Source organism: Apaloderma vittatum, unplaced genomic scaffold (genome assembly GCF_000703405.1).
Source record: "Apaloderma vittatum isolate BGI_N311 unplaced genomic scaffold, ASM70340v1 scaffold14351, whole genome shotgun sequence".
Classification (NCBI taxonomy): Eukaryota; Metazoa; Chordata; class Aves; order Trogoniformes; family Trogonidae; genus Apaloderma; species Apaloderma vittatum.
In genome coordinates this window covers 18,684-30,245 of record NW_009697459.1, presented here as the reverse complement: position 1 = coordinate 30,245, position 11,562 = coordinate 18,684, and the positions used below count along the sequence as shown (strand labels likewise).

The window sequence follows — 11,562 nt, the reverse complement described above, 5'->3', positions numbered from 1 at the left end:
CAAGACGCAGGGGTACCCCCCGCTCAGAAGCCCCCACCATCCCCCAGACAAGTTCCCGGTAATTTTCCACAAGGGGTAAACAATGCGATGTGGCGAGAACCCCGGGCAGTTACAGCGCAGTCTTCACCCACCACAATAAGATTGCCAAGTGCCGTGGTCATGGTCGTCGCAGGATCCAAGGGTGGTGATTTTTCCTTTTGCTATCACTTTCTTTCTCTCTTTTCTAGTCTTAACAAGAGGCTACCTATGGCAAGGCTGGTTTCTTTTGCTTGCTAATAGCTCGTTGCTGCGAGGCATGTTGATTTAAGTGGACAATTGAAATACGTCGTTGTTACCTCTTTGGTGATTGATAAATAAAACTGGTGTTAGCTCTTTGGTGATTGATAAATAAAACTGGTGTTCAGATCTTTGGTGTGACTCACCTTAATCCTGGCCTGGGAATCACTGAACCTCAGTCATCATCCTGAAAGCTCGGGATGTGACAGTCTGAAACCTACCTCTGCCCCACGAGCACTGTGGGGCTGCTGCCCCGACACACCGACGGGACACTCAACAACTGTCCCTTCTCTCCCTTTGCCATTTTCAATCTCCTGATACCTTTTCCTTTGTTTTCTTCTTTTTGCTCTTCTTTCCTTTGGGATCTGGTGAGGCTGACGGGGCTCCATCCTTCAGATCACTCTTCCTCTGCAGTGGCTGGTCGCTGCTCGGCGTGTCGTCAGCAGCTGAGACACTGCCCTGCTCCAAGCAAAGACAGGGAGTTCAGAGCAGTTGCAGAGAGGGGGAAAAGTGCCTTTTCTTCCATTTCTCAGTATTAAGCTGCTCTGCACACATGGGTGGGCAACTCTTCAGTGGTAAAGCACGACAAACTGCCTCAGCTGCCACGGTCATGCACAAGAGATGGCTCCAAACAGATTTAGTTCCGATGGGTTTATTCACACTCCCTCCTCACAGCGGATGCAGCCAGTAATGCCGGGCCTTGCTCACCTTGCTCTGTACCACTTCATCCCGTGGTACCGACTGTGCTCGCCTTTCCTCCTTCAGCCTCTCCCTCTTCTTCCTCAGGCTTCTTCCACGGTTAAAGCGTGAGACCTGAGGGCAGACCACACTGTCACTCAGTGATGTCACGCTCTTTCCTGCCCCAGAAGTCAAATAATAGAGCCTTTCTGCACCTCTAAAAGGCAACAGGTAAGGGAGAACGCGCTGCCAGAGGGATGCTCATGGGCCACGCAATGTGGGTGTCTGTAGCCGTGAAAACACATCACCACTGAGCTGAGTCCACTCTGGCATTCCTCGGAGCGGTGAGTGCCTCCTCCTGTGTCCTCAGGCTGGTTGCCAAGCCCAGCCCAGCCTTTCTTATGCAGAGGTGACAAGGAGGAGCCGGGCAGGGATCACACCGAGTCTCATACCAGAATACAGAGCCCTCCCACGGGTCTTCTGGCCTGCACTGTGGCACTTCACATACAGCATCAAACAGGACATTTTGTACCCATTTCAAAGCATCTTCCACTGTGGGCAACCACCTTGAGGACGGGGTGGGATGGGATGTGTCTGAGGCATGTGGCAGAATGACACAGCCCAAGAGCTGTGGGGTACAGGGCAGCTTTCCAAGCCCTGGGCCATGGCAGGGAACAGGTGCCTCTGGCCACTCCATCCTCTGCCCATCAGGAGAGCAGGACCTGAGATAGCACTTAACGCTGAGGCATAATCCGCACACTTTGCTGGGGCTGGGGGCTGAGAATCTCCACATTGATAGACCTGGGGCCAGCACACGACGCCAGCAGAAATGCAGACACCCTTCACATCAGACGATTAAGGACCAGGGTATGTGGTCTCTCCGGGTGAACTGGCCTCAGCTCCACATGTATGTGTGTGCCGGGGAGAGATTTGTAACGTACCTGCGATGCTTTAGTGAGGAGGAGTGCAACCTCGGGGTTATTGTGCTGTCTGGCAACCTCTAGGGGGGTCTGACCTGCCTGAGAGGAAAACAAAAACGGCATTTCCATCCAAACACAACGTACTGGAAATGCGGAATCTCTCCACCCGAGATCAGTACGTGCTCTATGCACAAGAGTAAAGCGACAAACTACTTTTGATTTTTTGTTTCGCAAGATTTAATTCAACTCCAACACCCAAGTATTTTCTACCAACAAGATGAAGAACACTGAAAGGAGTGCATTAATACAAAATGCCAAAGAAACTCTGCGTCCTGCTTACGTTGTTGACAACAGATGCATCAGCCCCTGCCTCCAGCAACAGCTTCACCACCTTCCTGTGATTTAGAGCAGCAGCTACATGGAGCGCGGTGTCCCCTGCCTGTAAGTCAGAAAGCAGAGGACAACCGTATAACACAAGTCCTCCGGTCTCACCCTACAGAAATCACACCTTCCTGAGTCAAAAGAGCTATGCTTACTGATCCAACGACTAATTTTAAATCAGGCTTGGTTAATTAAAAAAAAAAAAAAAAAAGGCAGAGTTGGGAGGAAGGGGACAGGAGGGGTCAGCCTGGTTTTGAGAGATGCAGCTGGGGCGCTGGTGATCTGGTTTAACTAAACCAGGCGACACATGATGCAGCTTGGAGACAGCCCAGCTCTACCACCAGCAAACGGATACGACATCTGAGGGCAGAACCGGTTTTCCCACCACAATCTTTTTTTTTGCAGGTTTATTTGGTTGCGCAGGTGGTCACGTATCATGTTACTCCGAAATAATCAGGTAAGTAACAGCAGCGAGACGGCTGGTGCTCCCTTCATGAGATTCCTCAACAAAAAAACAGGTTTTGGACCGAAGCCCAGAGGCAATCCGGGCCCAGCGCTAACACATTGCCCTACCCTTGTCCTGGTGCAGCGAGGTGAAAACGGCTGTGATCAGATTTGGGCACTGGTAACAGAGCCAGCAGCTGTTCAAGGGAGACCAGACATGTGTATATAATGCCCTCCTGTCACCTTTGCCTTGCATTTTGCCTTCAGAAAAATTAGATCTTGAAACTTGTGGAAATCTACTGCTTGTTGCTAACTTGGACGAGGAGTATTCCAAAATAAAATCATTATATGTGCAAATACGGAAAAACTTTGGGTAGCGCTGGGGAATGAAGGAAAGGGCTATCTCTCTGGGCCAGGTTCACACCAGTTAATCTTAATATTCAGTGGCTTATTCTGCAAGTTTAAAAAAAAAACCAAAAAACTCATTTCCAAATAAAATTACATAGCAAGTTTAACATGCTGAAACTCATTTCATTTGCTGTAGTATCTCATCTCTAAGAAACGATTAGATGTATAGATCGGAAAACATCTTTATGATCCTCAACTATACATGGAAAATTTCCCAGGAAGATGAGGCGAGGTGGTTAAGCACCACATAATCTGTTTATTTGGCAGTTTTAACACATTTTCATGTGATAAACCCATTCCTTTCTACCACTCAATTAGGCTACCCTCTAGGTACAGCAATCAATTACTGCTCTAGAGAACGACTCTGGGTGACTAATCCTAGGTTAGACTCATCACTACTTTGAATTTAAAACGTGCCATTTCTTCACTTTTACATCCTTTTAACCCCCACTGCTTGCACTGTGCAGAGAGGTATTTCTAAGGAATTTGCACTTTTGTAGCATCTGGACGTTGGTGAGTTGTCCTTCACAATGTCTCTGTAATGGCCACAGGATCATTAAATCCAAGTTACAGAGGAGAAAATGGGCCCCCATAAAACACCTGGGTTTCTTGCCCAGTCCTGTTCTGCACCAAACTGGTGATGACCCAGGAGCACCAACTCCTAACCCTCAGCTGCTCCCCCCATCCCAAACCTCCCTTCTGCACCAACGCACGATCACAGAACCTCCTCAACAGGCAACATTGGAAAGAAATGATGCAAATGCGATGGCAAAACAATGAACAAGTGATAGGCCATTACTTTAAGGCTATTCTTAAAAGCTTGGGCACTTGGTGGTACAGCGAAACACAGAGCGAAGCGGGATTACTCAGGTAGGAACCCCTCTTCCCAACGCCGAGAGCACGGAGTCGCAATGAGGTTTCATGCACTGACCTGGTTCTTTTCATGGACAGAACAGAAAGCACTGAGCAGCACCCTAATGATGGGCAAGTGATTATAACGAGCAGCCACATGCAGACAGGTATCTCCTGCCTGCAAACAGAAACAAAGCTCTGAGCGCACAATCGTAGTGAGAAAGCTCGCATTTGTCACGGCGTTCAGGGATGAAATAACCTTGCTCAATGAAAAAGAGCAGCAAATGCCGCAGACCCGCAGTGAACATCAACATTGTCTTCTCCATGGCACAAAATCTACTGTCATGGGTGGGAAGGTTTAGCAAGAGCTGAGGTCTGGCAAGGTGAGGGTACCAATTCTTTAAACCATCGGTGATAAATACCGGAATTATAAAATGCCAGTTTACTGCATTACAAAACCCCATTTGCACTTTTACATTGGATCTGTTCTTCTGAACAGCAGGGCAGTGTGATTTGGAAACACATCTCAGTGTTGTACACAGTGAATAAATCGTGAGGAGCCGGGGCCAGAGCAGCATCCCCACGAGGGGTGGCATATGCATGCCTGGGATGGGGAGCTGGGAGCAGAGCCCCAGGGGTTCCATTTCTGCATGCCTCTGCCCTCCTTGTAATCGAGCAGGGACAACAATATCTAGCTTCTCTTTTTAGATTTTTTTTGTCCCCTTTGTCATGACAGAATCATTATAAAATAGGAGGAAAGCTGTCTGAAACAGAAGTCACCTTGAACCTACCTCATTTGAGAGACATACAGTGTGTACCTGTGTGCGTATATATATATGTGTGTGTGTATATATATATGTGTGTGTATATATATATATATATGTGTATAAAAAATGTCTCAGTGAGGGCAGGTCTGAAGACTTTCACTGCTCTGGCATCAAACCCCTTTAAGATTTCCATCTTTTTGAGACAGGAGCCCTTTTGCAGAATCGCAACCTCAAAAAGCAGCAAAAGACCAGCTGCCTCGATCTGTGCAACAGCAAATCCTGCTTTGGCTCCTTCCAGCCCTGCTCAAGAGATGGGCACAAGTATGCATGGCTCACTTCTATCAAAGGCATTCCCTGTACATCACGTATACGGTGTTTTTAGCATTTTGGATTTGGTTTGTTTTCAGTAGCATTTATAATAAAAAAATCACAGCGTAGAGCATTTCTGAGTTTTTCTACAAGTTAAAGCAATATAGCTCTAACAAAGGCACACAAAAATGAACATTTTCTTTTTGAAACTCACGTTATTTTTGAGGTCTGCTCGAGATCCTCCAAGGAGCAAAACACGAGTACTCTGGGAATGGCTATTCTGGCAAGCCAGGTGAAGAGGTGTGTTACCTGCCTTAGAGAAATACAGGAAAATATACAAGCCATATTTAGAAATTGGACATAAGCATTAAAAAATAAAACCGCAAAGGTCTTCCCACAGTAAGATCTAACCAGGGGTGGGAAACTGTTGCTGTTATTTTCCCAAAGATATGAGCTGAATTAACCTTTTTTTTGTCCTGGAACTCTTTACGTGGGATATAGTAAAAGCAGAAATTGAATGGTCTGACTATATCTGCATTGATCAAACCTGTGCAGGAAGCAAAGACTCTAGAAGCTGATCGGTTCATTAATATCAAACTGTGCTATCAAATATTTCATTTAAAGACAATAATTCTTGCATTTCGCATTTCCTCCATCCACACAAACAAAGAAACACACTGCCACGGCACGGCATCTCCAATCTCAAGCAAAGCCAGCTGCAGCTGCTGCAGGGAGTTAGGCAGGTGAGGGTCACTCATCACAATTTCTGTTTCCTTACGATCGTAACACAAACCAGCCCCAAGCCTGGCTGGGTGCACAGGTGCTCTCACAAGGCAGGATGCAGATTTTTGGGCTATCAGGAAGCCAAATCCACCCAAACCCCAAGGAAGCACAGGCTAAGCTTCCTGAAAGGAGCAAACATGCAGTTTTTATGGACAGAAATCATGGAAGGGTTTGCTCACGTATTGTCTTTCTAACATGTGAAGGATTTTATTGGCCAGACAAGTTTTTGCTGGCAGCGTTTGGCTTCTGTTGGTCTAAAAACATTGGGGGTTTTGGCTCTTGGCAACTAAAAATTGAATCAGCTCAGGTAAAAAGGTTTCCTATGCTTGCTAGGCTGCCTGCTCACCTTGATTATGTCCTTTAATCTGTCCCCCTCCCCATGCTGCTCTCAAGACACAGATCAAAGCTGCAGGGTTTGAATTACAAAAGGCCAACTCTTAGATACAGTCTTAGGTTTTCAGTTTCATGTTACAGACTACTTCAGGCTTCAATGTAGTCTCCCAGCTGTGGCAGACACAAATGTTTTCTTTCTCAGCTAAACTGCATTTAAGTGTCTTTTTCTTTTTTTTTTCCCCCCTCCTGTGTTTATCTCTGAAAAGCCTCTGCAATGTCTTTATCACTTGCTGCCTGGAAGGTCAGTCCTGGTGGGAAAGCAGAGAGGACATTTGCAGTGGGTGACGGGCGAGGACCTCAGTGCTGGGAGAAGCTGGGGTGCTGGTGCCCAGGGTCAGAGCTCACAGAGCAGGCTCATCTGGTTTGTCTCCCACAGGGTGGCAAATCTCGCACCAGTTTCTGTGAGAGGGAGAGTGGATCGAGTTCTATCAATCTGGGGGTCTTTGCTGACCTACTGAATCTTCACTGAAATGTGTATACTGATGGAGGATCTAAAAAGAAGGATACAGTTGATCTCATGACCTTATTACAGCAGAAGAGCTTTCATTAAATCAGCTTCACTTAAAATTAACTGCATCTCCAAGGTGACTGCTGCGCAAGAGGCTATATGGCTACCTGGGTGGTTTACCCATGTGTTGTCCCATTCCTCAGGCACCTGCCTGATTTGCCTGTAAAATCCCAGGTGTCCTGTCTGGACTCCGCATTTCACTTAATACAGAAGCCATCTTCAACAGCTTCTTCCTTACAAGGAAGAAATTTAGATACAAGGAAGAAAATTAGATATAAGGAAGAAATTCTTCACCATAAGAGCGGTGAAACACTGGAACAGGTTGCACAAGGAAGTTGTAGATGCCTCATCCCTGGCAGTGTTCAAGGCCAGACTGGATGTGGCTTTGAGCTACCTGGTCTAGTGGGAGAGAGGTGTCACTGCCCACAGCAGGGGGGTTGGAACTAGATGAGCTTCAAGGTCCCTTCCAACCTCAACCATTCTATGATTCTATGATTCAACCACGATGCTCTTTCCTATACCAAGCTCCAGGTGCACTGCTGCAAGAAGTTCATCCGTACAAGAGTTCCCCACACAGTCCCAGGAGATATTAACCAGGAGTTACGGAAAATATAGTCACAACCCTCCCAACTTCTGCTTTTTAGCAGGGTTTGGCAAATTGAGCAGACCCTATCTGTCCCATCCAGCCAAAATTGCACGATGCCCAGGTGCAAGTTTACAACCCTGTAGGGTGTTCCTGCACATGGCACCCAGCCCTGGCTGCCCGAAAATCTATCAGAAAGATGGTGTGCCTTGATGTCAGTAACACAAAACGTTGAGAGACCAGAGAAACCATTTGGGAGTAAGTATGCTTACACTCTCAATTTTTATTGAAATCAAAAGGGGTGAAGGCACATGCCACGTGTGCACAATCCCCACATTTTTCAGTGGCTCCTGAGAAAAGATCCTGTCTGTCAAGAAGCACCCAAACAGTGAAGCGGAAAGGGAGAGAGGATCATGCGGGTGAGACATCAAAGACCAGCACAGGAGCTGCTCATGCAGTATTAAAGTCTGCCCGTCACGTTTCAGATAGCAACTCTGCTGAACTATTCTGTGCATGTGCTTTTCAAGAGAGGTTGTCTGCAGCTGACATACTCGGTGTTGTAAGCTAAATCCGAGGTGTCCAAGCATGCAGGATGACTGGGCTTGCACCTTAAGCCCACACTTGTGTACAGAAGTACACACATATACATATATAGTATCCAGGGATAGGAATATAATGGGTCACGAGACTCTAAAGTCAAGCATGGGACATTGTCTGAAGTACCTTTGATGCAAATCTAAGCAAAAGTTACAGCAAAAATAATCACAGAAAACCAAAACTGGATGTTGAAACGACATAAAAGAAGGAATACATGTGATATCAAAGATGATGCAATTACAGACCACGAAGTGACCATGAGTGAACAAACATCTGCACACATGCTGCACACATACAGCAACACCATGCCCTGGCCACATGCCTTTTTTACTCAAAATCCCAGACTTAGGCCAGCTGTATCCTTTCTTTCCTAGTCCCTTTCAGTCATCGTTTTAGACACGTTTACCAAAAAACGCTCAGAGATCCCATAAAGCCATCCCAAAGGCCTCTCGCCTGTAACAAAGGACGTGGTGTCAACTGCGTGAGTCGACCAATCCGTGGGCACAGCAGACCAAACCCCGGCTCCGCTCACACCGTGGGCTGCTACCACCGTGTCCCAGAATCATAGAATCATAGAATGGAAGGGACCTTAGAGATGATTTTTAATCCAGCCTCCCTGTTGCCATGGACGCCACATCTCGACTAGATCAGGCAACACATGGGGACCAAATAGGAATCGAAAAATATTCCATTAACTTTTGGATTACTGAATTGAAGTCTTCCATTAGAATTAGAGTGGAACTAAAACCCCTTGCTTCATTATTCTTTAAACTGTTCTCAAAAGGAACATAATCCAGGTTCATTACAAGACTTTGGTAAGAGCCCAAGCTAATATAATGGGAAGAACTTCCTAACAAAAGATACACTCTTTTTATTCCTCTGTGACTTACATTCCTTTGCTGTTTCATTTAAGAAAAAAAGTGGATTTTGAATGCCATTTTCCTATTAGTACAACTCATTTTCATTTTAAATTGCACCAATCACAATGAATACACTTGATATAAAATTAGAGCACCGCGGAGATTTCCAGAGGAATTGCAGTGTTCCTCAGCTGTAATTAATGTATCATTCAATGCGCTATTGAGTTCCTCCTGTGTCAGCTGTCAAAATATGAATTTCCTAACGCCTGTGGAGGAACCATCAGCGCGTAATAAATGCAAAAGAAAAAAAGAAGAATAAAATCCCACCAGGAGCTGGTCCCCCCACCCACTGAGAAATGCCACGGCCAGCAATCTGCAGTGTTGAGAATCAGCCACCTCACACCAGAACCGAAAGCTCCTCCTACATGGGTCTCACCTTGTTCTTGGCAAGAACGTTGGCTCCTGCTTTAACGAGCACTTTGGCCGACTGACTGAATCCATGCCAACAGGCCTCATGAAGAGCTGTGTTCCCATCCTGAAGAGCACACACATAAGAGGAGAAGGTAAGTTGTGCTGTGTCCACGCGCGGTGTAACGTCACTTTCAGAACACGCAGCAGCTGAATGCCCCACCTGCTCACTTGAAAAATAAAGAAATTTCATTGCCAGCTAGCTTATTTTCTATTTTTTTTCTGGAAGAGTGTAAAACTATTGCTATTTCTTTTGTTCGGAACCTGTATTTACTGCCAAACTAAGTTTACAGCCTGAGATTCTCGGTTTCAGGGATAATCAAGGAAAAGCGCTTTGCACAGAGCACGGTATGGTTGCACATTTCTTTAATTCCTCCCCTAATGAGCTGAGAAGAGACTCTTAAAGCAAAAACTAACAGTCGGATAGAAAAAAATAACTAAATCAGTACTTTACATTAAAGAGACAGTACGGCCTTTTTTTTTTAATGTGACTGTTTAACTTACTCAGAAACAAAACCCATAACTTTCCGATACCTTAATATTACTGGCTGGCAAGGCTGCCACCCCATGGGACCTTGCTTTTGCCTGTTACCTTGTCTTGTCTGTCCAAAGCACACCCCTCTTGAATCAGAGTTGCTATAACATCGGTGTTCCCTACGACAGCAGCCCGGTGCAATGCCGTTTGATCACTCTGCAAAAAAGAAGTAAATTTGTCATCGGTACTGTTCCTGCCTCCTTTTGCCTCAATGAAAATACAGACAACACACACGAGGGCTGCACCTTCAACACACGCAACATTTAAATCCAAGCTGCCTATGGAAACAGTCCCCATAAAACAGCTATCGTTAAAAGTTTCAAAGATTAATGAAATTATTTAAAGTATTGGAGAGCTACGAACCAACAGTTTACACAAGTCTGCAAGTCACTGCAGTCCCATACACAGCGCTGAAGCATTCTAAAACAGAGGGAAGGCAGTGAATCTAACCCATTTGGCACTACATGTCTAACACTCAACAGTATCTGCAGGGAACTAAAGGGAACTACTACAGGCTGTCGTAATTCATCATAATGATCCTCCTGTACTTATACTAACTGGATGAGGCTCTCCTGTTTTGGCTCTGATTGCTCCATCAGGCCCACTTAGGATAAGGAGCACGAGATGAGATCAGTCTCTCCTGCACCTCTGATCAATTTACCAATTAGTGCTAAAGCCGGAGGCAATTTGATGGTGAGGACCACAACCATAAGACCATCAACTTATTTGATTCAAGCAACTGAGCCACTGTGAGGACCAAGTGACTTTCATTTCTCATTGGTCTGCCAAGTAGAAGTAACGAGCAAGTTTCTTACATCAGGCTCCAGGAGAAATGATGCCGATGCGGTCACCTCATCTGACAGCCCATCTATCTCCCCTCCAATAACTGCTGAACTCGCTTGCTGAGCTAGGGAGCCCCAGATTAATTTTCTACAGGCCTTCCAAAAGCTGAAGACAAGGGAGACATGAACTAGCTGCCCTCCCCACCTGTGCATTTTTATGTGCGTGTTGGTGAGAGACCGTGATAGAGAAGGGGAACAGGAGGATTTACACAGCAGCACATCAGGGTGTAAGACGCAGACTGACAGGAAAATGAGCTGCAGTAGCTCTGCTGCTGCCACAAAAACCAGTCTTGGTTTTTCTTTGAAGTTGCTTTGAGCCTGCAATGCTGAAAGCACAGCCAGAGTCCAGGCACAAAGAGCAGCTTCAAAGCTGCGCACGGGATTTTTTGGTGGGGATGGACAAACAGAGCGGGGAATCCAACCTGCTTCTGCTTATCTAGAAAATGGTCACCAAAGCCACACACAGGGCACAGATAGGCACTGTATTCTGAGGGGAAAAAAAACCCTGCAGGAAGTTAAGATACAAAATTTCTCTGCTACAAATCTTTAACAGACATTATCGCATTATATTAAATACTAAAACTAGAAGAATTTCTGCATTTTCTGCCCTACAGCCTACAAGTCTTTAGATAACTGGATAAATTGAATAATTTGTTCTCAAAGGCAATTAGCAGTCGACTTTAAAATTGCTCATGGCAGGGTTCTTTTGTGCTAACGATGATAAAACAGATATAAATCCATAAGGGAAAAATGAGAACCGCCAACAACTACCTTTCAGCAATCTTAGTAATGCCAACTCCCACCACCAGGAAACCACTAAATTGGCTTATAATCATGAAGTTGATTTTATAAAGTTGTCTTGAAGACTTTTTTTTTAAAATTTGCTATCTATGTTTTGTCTCTAGAGGTTACATGCTATTACTTTTGCTCTTACCCCTACTCAGACTGGAAATATTTT

At 45.5% G+C, this 11,562-nt stretch overlaps 1 protein-coding gene across 5 annotated transcripts in view; it reads right to left on the bottom strand.

The window, feature by feature from the left end:
- The window catches only part of ANKRD6 (ankyrin repeat domain 6), a 35,486-nt gene that overhangs the window by 7,217 nt on the left and 16,707 nt on the right, over positions 1-11,562 (bottom strand). For 4 of the 5 annotated variants that reach the window (XM_009877643.1, XM_009877644.1, XM_009877645.1 and 1 more), the window contains exons 3-10: positions 9,820-9,918; positions 9,196-9,294; positions 5,250-5,348; positions 4,039-4,137; positions 2,215-2,313; positions 1,896-1,973; positions 985-1,089; positions 598-735 (exon numbers count right to left, since the gene is read on the bottom strand). In XM_009877643.1, the coding sequence (XP_009875945.1) occupies positions 598-735; positions 985-1,089; positions 1,896-1,973; positions 2,215-2,313; positions 4,039-4,137; positions 5,250-5,348; positions 9,196-9,294; positions 9,820-9,918 (816 nt within the window). The remainder of the gene's footprint in view (positions 1-597; positions 736-984; positions 1,090-1,895; positions 1,974-2,214; positions 2,314-4,038; positions 4,138-5,249; positions 5,349-9,195; positions 9,295-9,819; positions 9,919-11,562) is intronic. The other variant, XM_009877647.1, reaches the window with a different exon arrangement.